The sequence below is a fragment of the Scyliorhinus canicula genome, chromosome 10, assembly GCF_902713615.1.
Source record: "Scyliorhinus canicula chromosome 10, sScyCan1.1, whole genome shotgun sequence".
Taxonomy (NCBI): Eukaryota; Metazoa; Chordata; class Chondrichthyes; order Carcharhiniformes; family Scyliorhinidae; genus Scyliorhinus; species Scyliorhinus canicula.
This window is the reverse complement of record NC_052155.1, coordinates 30,907,255-30,924,317: the sequence shown is the minus strand read 5'-3', so window position 1 is coordinate 30,924,317 and position 17,063 is coordinate 30,907,255. Positions and strand designations below refer to the sequence as shown.

General features: G+C 47.4%; 1 protein-coding gene across 2 annotated transcripts in view; it reads left to right on the top strand.

Annotated features, from left to right (window-relative positions):
• The window catches only part of tsnare1 (T-SNARE Domain Containing 1), a 975,066-nt gene that overhangs the window by 343,538 nt on the left and 614,465 nt on the right, over window positions 1-17,063 (top strand). For both annotated transcript variants that reach the window (XM_038808773.1, XM_038808772.1), the window contains exon 4: window positions 12,614-12,683. In XM_038808773.1, the coding sequence (XP_038664701.1) occupies window positions 12,614-12,683 (70 nt within the window). The remainder of the gene's footprint in view (window positions 1-12,613; window positions 12,684-17,063) is intronic.

Sequence of the window (17,063 nt, the reverse complement as noted above, 5' to 3'; positions counted from 1 at the left end):
GCCATTGGACATCATTTGCTCCATGATGCACATTTCAGGTGGGCCTAATGGTCCCAGAAAGAGACAGTAGATTGTGTAGCATCGTGGACAGAGAAATAGTCAGTTTGTGGGATTTTCCAGGCCCGCTCACTGGTGGCATCATATAGTCGTGCCAAAGACAATGGGGATTTGAATAGATTGCCGCATTCGCCATGGGAATACCTGCCATTGGGGGGGGCCGGAGAGCCCCGGTGAATGTTTTAGGTTGTTTCAGATCAGAGAGGTCATTGAGTTGAAAGGTTGGGCTGGATTTTCCGCTTCCATTCAGCTAATTTCCCAACTATGCAGTCCCAACTTCTGAATGTCTGCCCATTTGATGGGAAATTTTGTTTATCTGAGTTGGGGTGAGCTGGAATCGTGGATGCCCCCTCCTAATCTTTGCCTGAGGTGGAAACTGAGCCAGGCAGCTGCTGAAGAGGGCAGGTTAAAAGGCCTGCCTCCATTCACTGGGACATCGGCCTAGTTCTCGAAGGTAGTTAGGCATCTTAACCATTACCCCTCTCAACACCACACCCACACCATGCCCGTTCCATACTTTATCTTGTATTTTCCACTCCCTCTCCATGCTCTCTCATATCTCCCACACACCCTCCATGCCTTCATTCCCACAGTATACACTGTGTACAGAATTCATGCACCATATAACAACAAGAAATCTTTGAAGTGCTTGGGGTGAAAAGTATCTGCCACTTTTGGAAACTCAGGACACTGCCAATCGAATCACTGTGCTTCGAAAACACTCGTTCACCTCAAGTGACCATTCAAAAACTTATTCAAAATATTTAGTTTTAATGATTTTCTCATAAAACTGTGAATAAAATAAAGTACCCAGACCTCTCCACAACTATGTAAACAACTCTTGCTGAGCTAAATATATCAGTGGAGTTTGGAGCTCAGCCATGCATTCATAATGGGATCGCATTACAAATCTGAGTAATTGGACCTTACAGTGCTCCATACTTTGCAGTTATCTGTCCAACCTTTTGGCTCCATTTTTTTCAAAGGCTAAGTGGAGTTTGAATCAGAGAAGTTTGTCAGCAGTTCAGAATTTCAGAAGCCTGAAAAGATCCCTATATATTAAACAATTGCAAAATCCAATCCAGACTGTTGTAGTGCCTCATTTTAATCAGATTTTCAGTATGGTGAAATGCAGAGAAGGACTTTATTCATTGGATAATGTACCCTTAAGCATATAAACATTTACACAGTACTGGTCAATTCAAAAGTCTTTAACCTTTTAAGGACAGGGTTCTGTGATCAATCCCTGCATTGAAAACACATTTAAATGAACAAACACCATTATGTTATGATACTTAAACCGGTCAAGAGATTTTCCACTTCTGTCAAAGAGTTCTCAACCCCACAGCATGTTTCATCCAAGATTCTCAAATTAATTTGGCAGATCTAAATCTCACAGGCTTCAGGAACCTACCTGCTCAACAAAAATATCTGAATCAGGGAAAGTTGTATTTGCAGTTACTGTGAAAATCCCCTAGTCACCACACTCCAGCGGCTGTTCGGGTGCACTGAGGGAGAATTCAGAATGTCCAATTCACCTAACAAGCACGTCTTTCTGGACTTGTGGGAGGAAACACACGGACACACTGGGAGAACGTTCAGAGTACGCACAGTGACCCAAGCTGGGAAACGAGCTTGGGTCCTTGCTGCAGTGAAGCAACAGTGCTAACCATTGTGCTGCTGTGCCGCCAATCCTGATCCCGAAGTAACTTTGCATCAGTGTCTGGTCACAACATGTCATATTGTCTACCCCAGAGGAAATGGTGTCCACAATGGCCTGGTAAGTTTACAATTCCAGCCCCATACATTTTGGGCATTTTAATGAGGGTTCACTCAGTGTTCGGCAGGGGTGGGGGAGGAGGGGGGCAGGTATTAACACTGCTTCTCTCTCCACATGTGCTGCCTGGCCTGTTGAGTATTTCCAGTAATTTGCTGTTTTTCATTTCGGATTTCCACCATGTACAGTACTTTGTTTTGTGCCAGGTGCTGTTTAAACAGACACAATGGTGTGCTTCCCCTGCAGTGGGACTCTGCAGTTTTCATGGAGACATTGAAAGGATCATGTGAAGTGCTCTGTAGTCCAATTTTTCCACAAGTTTAATGGTTGGACTGGCAATCCTTAAATGGACTCCTGTAGGCCCCTCCGAGAAGCCAAGTTTTTTTAAAACATGTTTTTGGTGTCTTTAACGATGACCAATTGCATTTGTATAGCACTTTTAAAGTAGTGAAACATTCTCAGATGCTTCAGGGCAGTTTTATCGAACAGAATGATGGAACCATCAATTCACCAGACATGTGTTTCCGATGTGAATCTAGGCTTTAATCGACTTACTTCAGAGCCAGCCTGTTACCTGTCGATGAACTCGTAGTGAACTCAGGCTGACTCTGGACAAGGGTATTTATACAGCTGCACTAGGGGGAGGAGTCGTGGGCAGAGCCAAGGGTGGAGCCCAGTACAAGTTCCTGAGTGCTCCCAGCGCTACTCCCCCGAGTGGTAGGATAGCGCTACTGCGCTTACAAAGACAGTGTGAATTAACATGTATACATCTATATTACATTCACCCCCTGCAAAAAAATCAAGTCCGGCGGGGGTGGTGGTCTAGTCTATAAAGTCAGTCTGTCCGGTGGTCGAATTGTCCGCTGTGATCTGCGGAGCACCGGGGTTGCAGTCTCTTGCGGTGGCTGGATGGGTGTAGTGTGCTGGGGTATGATCGCGGACTCCAGGGAGGGTTGTATCCGAGCTTCATACTCTCCCGGTTCGACTGGGGGCTGGCCGGCGTGGGGGCGCAGAACTGGTGGAGCGAGCTCGTGGGCTCGGGAGCGCAAGGGGGCGGCAGCATTGGGTGTAGGGTGAGAGGCCCTTCTGTGCGGGTAGAGGGGGCGCTGGATCCGGCGGGTGCCAGATCCCGGAAGGATACTGTGTCCTGACGGCCGTCCGGGAACTCGACGAATGCGTACTGAGGGTTGGAGTGGAACAGGCGCACCTTCTCAACAAGGAGGTCGGTTTTGTGTGCCCTGACATGTTTCCTCAGAAGTACGGGGCCCGGCCTCCTCAGCCATGCTGGAAGTGAGACCCCCGTGGTAGTGGCCCTGGAAAAAATGAAGAGCCTCTCGTGAGGGGTCTGGTTGGTCGCCGTGCACAAAAGGGACCTAATAGCGTGGAGCGCGTCTGGGAGGACTTCCTGCCAATGGGAGACTTGGAGCTTTCTAGACCGGAGGGTCAGTAGGACGGTCTTCCAGACCGTCGCGTTCTCCCTTTCCACCTGCCCGTTCTCCCTGGGGTTGTAGCTGGTAGTCCTGCTCGAGGCAATGCCCTTGACGAGCAGGTACTGACGCAGCTCGTCGCTCATGAAGGACGAACCCCGGTCGCTGTGTACGTAGCTGGGGAAACCAAACAGGGTGAAGATGCTATGCAGGGCCCTAATGACTGTGTGGGAGGTCATGTCGGGGAACGGGATAGCGAATGGGAAACGGGAGAACTCGTCTACGACTTTTAAGAAGTAAACGTTCTTGTTAGTTGAGGGGAGTGGCCCTTTGAAATCAATCGCGAGGCATTCAAACGGCCTAGAAGCCTTGACCAGGTGGGCCCTGTCTGGTCTATAGAAGTGCGGTTTGCACTCCGCACAGATCGGGCAGTCCCTGGTGACCGCTTTTACCTCCTTGTTGGAGAAAGGCAGGTTTCGGGCCCTGATGTAGTGGGCGAGCCTGGTGACCCCCGGGTGGCAGAGGTCATTGTGGATGACTTTTAATCAGTCGATCTGCGCACTGGTGCATGTTCCGCGGGATGGGGCATCCGGAGGCTCGTTGAGCTTCCATTGTCGATATTTGATATCGTAATTGTAGGTGGAGAGTTCAATTCTCCACCTCAGAATTTTGTTGTTTTTATTTTGCCCCTTTGCGAGTTGTTGAACATGAAGGCAACCGATATTTGGTCGGTGATGAGGGTGAACCTCCTACCTGCGAGGTAGTGCCTCCAGTGACGGATAGCCTCCACAATGGCTTGTGCTTCGTTCTCGACTGAAGAGTGTCGGAGTTCTGAAGCGGAGAGGGTACGGGAGAAAAATGCAACTGGTCTCCCTGCCTGATTTAACGTGGCTGCAGGAGCTACCTCTGAGGCGTCGCTCTCTACCTGAAATGGGGTGGATTCATCCACCGACCGCATTGCCGCTTTGGCGATGTCCTCCTTGATGCCGTCAAAGGCCTGGCGTGCCTCGCTGACAGGGGAAATCGTGTGGTCCTAAAGAGTGGGCGGGCTTTGTCCGCATATTGAGGGACCCACTGGGCGTAGTAGGAAAAAACTCAAGCACCGTTTGAGGGCCTTGGGACAATGAAGGGGAGGGAGTTCTAAGAGGGGGCGCATACGGTCAGGGTCGGGGCCCAGGACTCCGTTTTCCACGACATAGCCAAGGATGGCTATTCTGGATGTGCGGAAAACGCATTTCCCCTTGTACGTGAGATTCAGTTTCTGTGCCGTCTGGAGAAAACGGTGGAGGTTGGCGTCGTGGTCCTGCTGGTCATAGCCGCAGATGGTGACATTGTCCAAGTACGGAAACGTGGCCCGCAGCCCGTACTGGTCCACCATTCGGTCCATTGCTCATTGGAACACCGAGACCCATTAGTGACGCCGAAGGGGACCCGGAGGAAATGGAAGAGGCGGCCATCGGCCTCGGAATGCCATGTAGTGGCGGTCCTCCGGGCGGATTGGGAGATGGTGATATGTAGACTTCAGATCCACCGTGGAAAAGAGCCGGTACTGGGCGATCTGGTTTACCATGTCTGCAATCCTGGGGAGGGGATACGCGTCATAGAACATAGAACAGTAGCACAGAACAGGCCCTTCGGCCCTCAATGTTGTGCCGAGCCATGATCACCCTACTCAAACCCACGTATCCACCCTATACCCGTAACCCAACAACCCCCCCCTTAACCTTACTTTTATTAGGACACTACGGGCAATTTAGCATGGCCAATCCACCTAACCCGCACATCTTTGGACTGTGGGAGGAAACCGGAGCACCCGGAGGAAACTCACGCACACAGGGGGAGGACGTGCAGACTCCACACAGACAGTGATCCAGCCGGGAATCGAACCTGGGACCCTGGAGCTGTGAAGCATTTATGCTAGCCACCATGCTACCCTGCTGCCCCTACGTCGAGGAGCGTAAATCTATTTATGGTCTGACTGTAGTCGACCACCATACGGAATTTTTCCCCGGTCTTAACGACCACCACCTGAGCTCTCCAGGGACTATTGTTGGCCTCTATAACCCCCTCACCGTGTAGCCTTCGGACCTCTGCTCTGACAAATACCCTATCCTGCAGGCTATACCGCCAGCTACGAGTGGCTATGGGTTTACAGTCCTTGGTGAGATTGGCAAAGAGAGGAGGGGAGGGAATTCGCAGTGTAGCAAGGCTGCAGATCGTGAGTGGAGGCAGGGGCCTTCCGAAGCTGAGGGTGAGGCTCTTGAGGTTGCATTGGAAGTCTAGGCCTAATAAGAGTGGCGCGCAGAGTTCAGACAAAATGTAGAGTTTGAATTTTGAGTAACTAGCACCTCAGATTGTGAGTGTCACGGCGGTGCGCCCCTGGATCTGGACCGAGTGGGAGCCTGAAGCGAGCAAGATAGTTTGCTGCACGGGGAAAACGGGGAGTGAACAGCGTCTTACCAGGTCTGGATGTATGAAGCTCTCCGTGCTCCCGGAGTCGAAGTGGCATGGCGTTTTGTACCCGTTGATATGGACCTCTGCCATCGAGTTTCGTAGATTCTTTGGTTGTGATTGGTCCAGGGTGACCGCGCTGAGTTGCGGGTAGTCGGAGGCTCGATCAGCTGTGCTGGAGTGGCCCCGTGATGACTGCCCTCTGAGTTCATAGTCGAATTTGAATTCCTCCGCCGAATTGTCTGATTGCAGAGATGCCGATCGGGCCCGTGGATCGCACGTGGCGGGCGGCAAGGAAGATGGCATCCACATTGCGGCCCCCATGAGTCGCATGTGGCCGGCCGCGTGGTGGAGGTTTTCCAAGATGGCGGCCCCCATGGATCGCATGTGGCTGGAGGGGGTGGAATCGGGGCATAGGCCGCAGCGTTTCGGGCCCCGCGGGCCTGCGAGTGAGGGGAGCGATTACTGCGAGTCGCTGGGGAGTTGGAAGCTGGGGCCCTTTTTGCGAGGCACACTCTTGCGTAATGGTCCTTTCGCCCGCAGCTGCTGCAGGTCGCGTTGCGGGCTAGGCAGTGCTGCCGCGGGTGCTAGTTCTGGCCGCAGAAATGGCAGGCTGGAACAGCATAGTGGCTGGCTGGGGCAGCATGGTGGCTGGGTGGCTGCGCAGCATAGGCCTGGGGGAGTCGCTGGTCGGGGGCCCATGAGCCCATGATTGGGTTGCGGGGTCCGCGGGGAACGAGTTAAGGCTGCGGAAGGTGACCTCTAGCGTGGTAGCAGCTTCCACAGTCATTTCTAAGTCCTGGGCCCCCTTTTCCAGCAGTCGTTGGCGTACATAGTTAGACCTGAGGCCCACTACAAAAACATTGCGTACCGCCAATTCACTGTGTTCAGCCGCGGTAACCGCTTGGTAATTACAGTCATTGGACAAATTATTAAGTTCCTTTAGGAATTCGGCGAGTGATTCCGTAGGCCGCTGGCGGCAAGTCGTGAACACATGGTGAGCGTAAACTTAATTAATGGGCCTGTATTTTTATCGAGAACTGCTAGCTCCGCAGTATATGAACTGGCCGAGCTTAGTTGCATAGAGATTCTGTGGCTCACCCTCGTGTGCAGTAGACCTAGCTTCTGATCCTCTGTCGTTTCGGCTGTGCTCGCTTCTGCCAGGTAGGCCTTGAAGCACCGGATCCAGTGGGAGAAGATTTTTTTAGCCTCTGCATCCTGCGGGTTGAGTTCCATGCGTCCAGGCTTGAGGGCCGATTTCATAATTGATCTTTACTGTTCTTAAGTCGATTAAATTGATGGAACCATCAATTCACCAGACACGTGTTTCCGATGTGAATCTAGGCTTTAATCGACTTACTTCAGAGCGAGCCTGTTACATGTCAATGAACTCGTAGTGAACTCAGGCTGACTCTGGACAAGGGTATTTATACAGCTGCACTAGGGGGAGGAGTCGTGGGCGGAGCCAAGGGTGGAGCCCAGTACAAGTTCCTGAGTGCTCCCAGCGCTACTCCCCCTAGTGGTAAGATAGCGCTACTGCGCTTACAAAGACAGTGTGAATTAGCATAGATACATCTATATTACATTCACCACACAGAAATTGACAGCATGCCACAAGTCGGGACAGGTCACCAATAACGTTTACAAAGTGGTAGGTGTTAAGAAGGGTCTTTGAAGAGGTGAGCGAGGTGGAAGAATGGAGACATTTAGAGGGAATTCCTGAGTTTAGAGCCGAGGCAACTGGAAACGGGGTCATCATTAGTGATCTGATTAAATTCAGGGATACACAAGAGGCCAGAATGGAGGAACGCTGAACAGGTGAAGAGTTGTAGATTTGGAGAGGGTTATGGAGATAAGGAGGGATTAGGTCACAGAGTTTTGGGAACCAGGATGAGAATGATAAAGTGAACGGGTAACTTAACTGGAGCTACTGTAGGCCAGCTAAGTTGAAGGGGGTTTGATGCAGGTTAGGATATGGTTGAGCTCAAGTTTATACACAAGTTTGAGCATGTGGAGGGTGCACATTGGGAATACATTGGACTAATTAAGACCAGAGAAAAAAAGTAATGAATGAGGGTTTCAGTCACAAGGAAGCTGAGATGGGGATTGTTGTGGAGCTGGAAGTAGGAAGCCTTGGTGAAGGTGATAATATATCATTGGAGGCTCCTTTCGAAATTAAATACAACACCAGGTTTGTGAACAGTCTCGTTCAGTCTCTCAAAATCATCAGGGAGAGTGATGGAATTTGCATCGGCAACCAAAGGCACGTCTTTGACATTCTGAACATTTAATAGGAGTAAATTTATGAGGATCCAGGACTGGAAGTTGCACAATTAGATGAACAATTCCGTGACAGTGGAAAGACTGAGAAGAGGTGATAGTGAGGCAGGGCTGTCTGTCATTAGTCTACAAGTTGATTCTGACATTGCGTTTTCCGATTATGTCACCAAGAAGGCAAGATGTAGATGAGAAACAGGAGGAGATTGAGATCAGACCGTAAGACATAGGTGCAGAGTTAGGCCACTCGGCCCATCGAGTCTGCTCCGCCATTCAATCGTGGCTGATATTTTCTCATCCCCATTCTCCTGTTCTCCCCATAACCCCTGATCCCCTTGAAGATAGATCCTTGAACAAAGTCACACGCAACCATGTTCGAATTGCAGGCAATTCTGTGGCTGAATGGAATTCTCTCGTGCTGCCCAGGGCAGGTTTGGTGAGGTGCAGGAGGGAAACATGTAAAAATAAAACTTGGCTTCTCGGAGGGGCCTCCAGGAGTCCATTTAAGGATTGCCAGTCCAACTATTAAACTTGTGGAAAAATTGGACTATAGATTGCAGCCAAATGTATCATTTGAGTTGGGATGGTGCAGCCTTCTGTATCAAAGGGTGCAGACCGTTTCGGCAGGACCAAGAAGGATAATTCACCATGGTCACAGTCAAGTAGGATGTAATTCTTGCCTTTCTAACTGTGTCATGTGTGGAAACCTGACTGAAGGGTTTCAAATACGGAATGCAAGCAGAGATTTTGGAGCTGAAATATAGGTTGGAGATTTGGCAGTATTTTGCGAGGTCAAGACTATGTTTTTTTGGAGGGAGGCGGGAACAGCACCTGAAGAGAGAAGCATTGATGATATTAGCTAATGCAGGAGCCAGGAACGGAAGTTGGATGGTTAACAGTTTTGTTGAAAGAGAGGAACTAATGAAAACTGCAAGCTCTGGGCTGCTGCGAGTCTTCGAGGAAGCTTGGCTCAGTGTGCTGAGGGAAGAAAAGGAAGCGGCAGACACTGCTGAATGGATGTTTTCAATCGTAGTGACAAAGAAGTCCGTGAACCCTTCACAATTCTTGTTGGAGGAGTGAGGAACGTATGAAGGTGGTTAGCATCAAGAAAATGAGCTGGTGAATTTTCTTTGCAATCCAGCATGTTCCTGGAATAGAAAAATGATGTCAATTATGGACTCCCATGTGGTCCAGCCAGATCCGACATTGGATAGCTAAACCAGATTTCTGTGAGAAAAGATTCGGTCTGCATTTACTGAACTTCAGCAACTGGAAAGAATGATCATGGCAAGTGAAAGAAGAGTGATGGCTTTATTGGGAATGAGATCCCTGTAAACACACAACTGCATGGCAAAATTTGGTTCCAACTCCATCTACAAGTTTGCTGACGATATAACCATAGTGAGCCTGATTTTGAATAACGACGAGTCAGAATACAGGAGGGAGACTGAGAAACTAGTGGAGTTGTGCAGCGACTACAATCTATCCCTCAATGCCAGCAAAACTAAAGAGCTGGTCGTTGACTTCAGAAAGCAAAATACTGTACACGCCCATAACAGCATCAACGGGGCCGAGGTGGCGATGGTTAGCAGTTTCAAATTCCTAGGGGTATACATCTCCAAAAATCTGTCCTGGTCCACCCACGTCGACGCTACCACCAAGAAAGCACAACACCGCCTATATTTCCTCAGGGAACTTAAGGAAATTCAGCAATGCCACATTAACTCTAACCAACTTTTACAGATGCACCATAGAAAGCATCCTATCTGGCTGCATCACAGCCTGGTATTGCAACTGCTTGGCCCAGGACCGCAAGAAACTTCAGAGAGTCGTGAACATAGCCCAGCCCATCACATGAACCTGCCTCCCATCCATTGAAGCTTCCAATGAAGTTACTGTGAAAAGCCCCTATGGTGCCTGTTCAGGGAGGCTGGTACGGGAATTGAACCGTGCTGCTGGCCTGCCTGGGTCTGCTTTCAAAGCTAGCGATTTAGCCCTGTGCTAAACTAGCCCCAATTATGTATTTTGTTTTCTTTTCATGTACTTAATGATCTGCTGAGCTGCTCGCAGAAAAATACTTTTCCCTGTACCCCGGTACACATGACAATAAACAAAAATCCTAATCATTACAGGTGGGGGGTGAGGGCTGAGTTTGAATTGGTTGGTCGCTTCAGTAATGTCTGTGTGCATGAAGGGCCATTCTGTCTCCTCCATCTTCCCATGAAGCTGGTCAAGCCTTCCCCTGCACAAAACTGGTGAGTTGCAGCAGAACTGCCATTTGCAGTCATTGCTCTTGATGGTAAATCCTAAACAAGGCCCACATGTGGAAATGTCCTTCTATGTTTGACCTTGACCAACCATGGGGTATCACCAATATCATACCTGTTTTGGGTCAAACTTCGATTAGTTAGATAATAGATTTGATGATAACAAACCGTCCCTTATTTGTCAGGGCTTGAGAAAAATGAGTAAAGAACAATGAAAATAAAAATGATTTCAAAAGTAAGGAGGTCAGAGGGAAAATGTATATTGTTATATATGTTGAGAATTGGGAAGAAGGGAACAAAGTAGCAGCATATTGATTTGACATTTGAAACTTTGCATGCTTTCTACATGCTCTTTTACTTTCTGAGGTGTGGCTGAAGAGAGCAAACGCAACACAATTAAATTCCGTTTATGGGGTTCAGAAATTCCCAAGATTAACTTGAAAAGGATGGCTTTAAAAGACGAGCAAATAAATTGATTGTGTGACGGTATTCAAAAGTGCTTTCATGTTGAGCATTGAGCACATTCTGACAAGCTCAGGCTGAACAAATGTGAATTTAAATGGAAAATTACATAAATCAAAAAGTAAAATACAGGGGATAAGGGAAAGGATTCACTGGGATTGATAAAGAGTATGTTGAAACATGGAATCATCAAAATTGAAGGAGGCCACTTGGAGCATTGTGTCTACATCGGCCGACAAGTAATGGTCTAGCCGAATACTAATTTCCAGATTTATTCCATGGCCTTGTACTTTATGACACTTCAAGCGCATATCCGATTTCTTTTTAAATGTTATGAGAGCTTCTGCCTTTACCTTCAATTCAGTCAACTGGTTCCAGATCCGCATCACCCTCTGGGTAAAACAAAACTACCCTTTGAATCTTTTTTAAACCGCTTAACTGTTACCCAAAATATACGTCACTGGTTATGGACTTCTCAGTCAAGCGGAATAGGATCTTCCGGTTTACTTTTTCTAGGCTCCTCAGAACTGAATGCACTTCAATTAAATCTCCCCTCAGCCTCTTCTGTTCCATAGAAAAAAAAATGTTGCCCATCCAATCAATCACCATTACTAAAATGTTCTTGTCCAGCTAATGTCCTCCTCTAGGAATTCAGTTTGCAGGGGGACGTGAGTCCTGTGGTTGTCCAATGGGGATAGACTGAGGTTCTGATGGTGGCCTGGCACAGCCCCGTCAAAGGGTGGGGGTTCCTATGGTGATCCAGATGGAGTCTCATGGTGTGTTACTGATAACCGTTAGAGGGAGATGACGCAACATGGTGTTTGATGAGAGGTGGTGGTTTTACTGGGTATGGTGGGTTATTACCTAACGCTGTGTTCCACTGGGTAAGTTGATGCCTCTTGATGCCCTTGACCCACAAGCTCTTGGTTATAAAGTCTCTATTCACTTCCTTTAAGCTACTTAGTTTCCTGAAGCCGGATAAATTCAGCAATAACACTTAAAATGAAGGCACATATTAGTATAAAGTGATCAACTCACTTCCTGCGAGCAGATTGGTCATCTGGCCCACATCCTGCCATTTTTAAAATCAAAAATGGACGTTTGAGATAGGTTGGTTGTTCCAGACAGTTTTGCATTTTAACCTTGACCTACCTATTTTGGGAAGTAATAGTTCAGCCCCATCTCTGATCCATTTCATAAGTTGAGGGACAATTCCAAATATACGCTGTCATCAGCAATTTTAAATAGACCAAAACTGGAGGATTCATCTTGTCATAATATACATCCAGTTATATGATGGTGTGCAGGCAGGCAGTGATTGACAGACTGGATGACCAGTGAACACACAGAACACAGCAGCCAATCACCAGACAGGACACGACCACTATAAAGCCAGAGGGCACTAGTTTTCCCACTCTCTCAGGATCCAGCCTCTGAGACAGTCAGTGCTCGTGAGAAATAACTAGAACAAACACCATGTGGTAGTAAGATAGTCTGGTCAGGTTAGCCTCAGGTCTCCAGTCAAGTCAGCATAATGTCAACCCACAGTTGAAGCATGTATTATAGTCAAGTGTTCAATAAAATTGAATTGCATTTCTTCAAGTGTTGGAAGCCTGTCTCTCTCACCACTGCAGTAAACGCAGTCCTCGTAGACTCAGCTTACCCAACACATCACATTTATTTCCAATTTTCAACTCTTGGCCTTCTGCCCTCTACCTTCAGCAATACTACTGATGGCTATCGAATTGAAATTGCAAAATCGCTTGTTTTAAATTTTACTGCATGTTAGTGGATCACGCAAAAGCAAAGAGGTAGAGTCTTCATGGAAGAACCTGATGTTCCTCGGGTACTGTTTCAACCTCTCATTCTCATTAATCCTCACCTTTCCTTTGCAGTGACTTCCTTAGAGAAGAGTTTGCAAGCTCTGGGGACACCTAATGACACACAAGAGCTTAGAGATGGACTGTGAGTCAATTTTTGATATAGATTTTTAAGAAAAGACTAATGGCTTTGTCTACTGTTATGCTCGAACTGCATTGTGTAATTTTATATCTGTGAATAATGGACACATACAAAATGGTCATTGATTCTCTCCTGTAAAACTGGACTGAGAAAGATCATCAGATGTAACCGAGACTTCCTAATATCATCATAATGTGAAACTTGAAACCAATTTTGCCTTTTCTGTCAAGGACGTTTAGCAATGGGATTGAGGGTTGAACTGGAGGACAAGCTATACTTGAATATAGAAATGCTGCTAATTTTAATATGTTCAAACTGATTATGTTTCGGGCAGGCTGACAAAATACAATTACTTCATAATAAAGATGAATGAATTGTTCTGAGGGTAAGGCTTGGGGAAGTAACTTTTTATTAGTATTGATTTATGTTGGTTTGTTGCAAATGTTCTGATCAAAAATGAGAGAGTAGAAATTGAATTATTTTTCTCTTCCACATGTTACAATTGTTGACCGTGAATAAGCTTACTGCTGGCTCGATAGATTGGTGCCCACCTCCTTGGTGTTTCCCTGTGCCATTTGGCATAAATTATGTGGAAATGCCTGTGTTGGACTGGGGTGGGCGCAGTAAGAAGTCTTACAACACCCGATTAAAGTCCAACAGGTTTGTTTCGAGTCACGTTTTCAGAGTGCAGCTCCTTCATCAGGTGAGTGAAGAGATGGGTTCATATGTGGTTGTGGAACCCACCTCTTCACTCACTTGATGAAGGAGCTGCGCTCCAAATGTGAGTGATTTGAAACAAACCTGTTGGACTTTAACCTGGTGTTGTAAGACTTCTTACTTGGCATAAAGTTAATAAATAGGACTGGCTTATAATGGGGGACCATCAAAGTCCATCACCTTTGAAAGTACGTCAGGTCCAATGAGGCAAAAAGTTCAAATCTTGTCTACATATTCGATGAGATGCTTCAAGAGATGTGATGAGGAAGAGTCTGGTAACTTATTTTTCTTTATCCACTTGTGCATTGCGGACTGGGTAACTTTGGAAGATGATTAAGAGTCAATCATGCTACTGTGGGTCTGAACTCCTATATCGGCCTGATTTGCAAAGGTTTTTATGTCCACCCACCAGCTGGAGAGCCAGCGAGAGTGCTGTGACATCCCATTTGGGGATGGCCTGCTGACCCAAATGTCCTACAGACCTTCACCAGGGTCCAGGACCGCGGAGGCCGAAATCTCACCCTTTGAGAAATGCCAGACAATCCTAAGCTGGAGGCTTTGCAGGCAACGGCAGAGGGAGCGGTGCTAGCTGCCAGCAATGAATGCGGGGAGAATCCTAGGATTGCCGAGGGGCACAGGTGAGTCAGGATGGGCTCGGGTTGCAGAAGTGGAGATGACCAATAGTCAGTAGCAAGGGAAATAAGGTGGACTCGCTGGACTCGCCCTTCCTGTTGCTGTGTCCCTTGATCAGCCAATGAGTGCCTTTGAACGAAGAACCCCTTCTGCAAGCAACCTCAAAACTGTTTGCTTTTATGGATTACTGCATGGCAACTACCCTGCCTGCTGTTGGTTGAATATTAACAATGGTGGGGTGAGGCTCTTAAGTATGGGCATTAATTGCACATGGTCACCATTACTAATGATAGCTTTTTATTCCAAGCTTATTTGACAAACTCAATTCAATTTCCTCTGATGCTGCTCTTTCTTGTTTATCTTTCAAAGTGAAGATGGCCAGGTTGATTATCTGGGATGTGTGGTAGGGTTCCAGTGGGTAGATTGGCAAGTGGTAAGACTGATATGCACCTGGAATGTTCTGATAATAGGACAGGGTACTGCAGACGATTTGAGTTCTGGGTTGCGTTTTCCCTCTGCCTCTGTGGGTTTGCAAAGCAGGCGGTGCCTTTTTTCATTTGACTGTGCCAGGTGCATTAACCCTGGGTCAGCTTCCTCCAGAACACAGTCAAGGTAAAAACTCCGAAGTGAAGTCTTCATTGTCTCCCTGTAGCACTTCCTCTGACCATCCTGTTGATTGCATTCCAGGATCAAGCTGGCCACAGGTGATTTGCTTTCGTAAGCAAGTGTCATGCATTCTGGCTACTGGGCCATCGCAACTCCGTTGGAGCTGTCTCAATATAATATGGATGTTCGGCATACCAGCTCAGGTGAGCACCTCAGTGCCTGATGTTTCCACTGCCACCTGAACTTCAGAAGGCAGCTCAGGTGCGTCGTATCCCCCCCACCCCAACCTTCTCCTGCCCCCGCTGCAACACGTTTTCTGGAGGTGGAAGTGGCTCACCTTTGGCCATTGGTAGGATATTCCATTCCTGCCTTAGTTGATGGCCCTTTGCGTTGCACTCCCGCAACACCACGGGTGAATCCGGCGTCAGGGTTCGGTCGGACCGGAAGCTCCCACCAACAGGAAGGGCTGGAAAATCCCGACCTTGGGCTCGGGAGAGAGAGAGCTTCCCTAGAGCAGATTGGTATACTATAACAGTTTTCGTTGATTGCTAGGCCGGAGTGGTCTCATGCATTAGAGAACAAGTCGGCTAAACTTTGTACATCCAACTTTTGAACCATGCACAATAATTGGCAAGCAGGAAATCTTGAAGGTATGTCTTTGGAGACCTTACTCTTTGCCTGAAATCATCTCCGTTTGAGAAACTTTCATGCTATATCTGATTTTCATGCCAGGATTAACATCCTGGAAGGCATCAGAGAGCTCGGCGGTGCAAAAACATGCTGAAAAGGGTCGTTGCCAGCACGCAGCCCTTTTTAACCCCATCAGTGAGAGGGAGTGGATCAGAAGACTCACTGTCACCCTGGACATGTGACAGTATACTGTCACTTGAATTAATTTCTCAGAACAGCCAAATTTTTCCACTACTTTCCAAAGATCCTCCCAGCGGACTGTGTCAAATGCCTTCTTCAGGCTAACAAGCATGGTGTAGAGCTGCATATTCTGTTCTTGGCATTCATGCTGGAAATGCCAAACTGAAAACACTATATCAGCTCTTCCTCAACCTTTTCCGAAACCGCACTGGGAGATGGCATTAAGTAGTTCAGTGGATACTGACTTACTAATTTGCTGGCAATGGTAAGGAGTGAGATTCTTCTACGATTTCACTTAAACAGGTGGACTGTGGAGGCTCTTTCTAATCTTGCAAGGTGGTTTCTTGCTGGCACATAGATTGAAAGAGTGTTCAGATTAGCCATTGACTCCACCCCTCTGGCCCTCAGCTGGGATAACATTAATTCCTGTAGCTTTGCTGCTCGACAGGAGTTTGATTGTGTTTGTCGTTTCTAACATGGCAAGGTCATCAAGTTAGCAGTTGATGGCATCTTGTGACAACCTGTTGATTGCTTCTTCATTGATGGATGAAGGCTTATAGAGAATGTGATTAAAAAGCTTTGCCCAACTTCCTTGATTTTTCAGGTTTTTCTGTGAGCAGTGTTGACCCTTTGGTGATGAACTAGATAACAGATCCATGGATTTCATAGATAGCATTATAGAATCCCTTCCAGTCTTTATGGTCTGCCGATGACTGAAGTCCATCTACTGTCTGATTCAACACAGTGTTTTACATCTTTCTGAGCTTGAAAAGAACATCAATGGTCATGTTTTGCAGTAATGGCAGCACAGTGGCACAATGGTTAGCACTACAGCCTCACAGTGCCAGGGATCTGGGTTCAATTCTGTCCTTGGAGAAGTTTGCATGTTCTCTCCATGTCTGCATGGGTTTCCTCCAAGTGCTCCGGTTCCTCCTAGAGTCCAAAGATGTGCCATTTAGGTGGATTGGCTATGTAAAATTGCCACTTAGTGTGCAACGGTGTGCAGGTTAGTTGGGGTTACGGGGACCAGGTGGGGAAATGGCGCTTGGTAGGGTGCTCTTTCGGAGGATCGGTGCAGACTCGAGGGGCTTAATGGTCTCTTTGTGCACTGTCGCTCTATGTGGACTGAGCATAAGCTCTTGATCACCAACACAATTTTCCGACTCCCTCATTGCAACAAGATTTCTTGGAGGCACCCCCAGATATGCATTGGCATCTAATCGACTACATCCTCACCAGGCAGAATGTGTGTGTAACAAAAGCCATGTGCAGCACTGATTGTTAAGGCAAACATGAAGATCTATTCCCCGACGTCCCCACAGCATGAGAATCAAGATGTATTTCAACGTCTCATGGTTCAAACCGTCATGAAGGAATTTCTCTCGGGGAAACTTACCCAAGTAGAGGTAAAATGGACCATCACTGCCATGAGGATGACTTGCAGAACTTCATGGATAAGGTACTCCACTGTTCTAGAGGCATTTAGTCCTGTCTCTCACAAGCATCAAGATCGATTTGCTGAAAAAAACAAGGTACTCCTGAAACTACTAGAGTAAA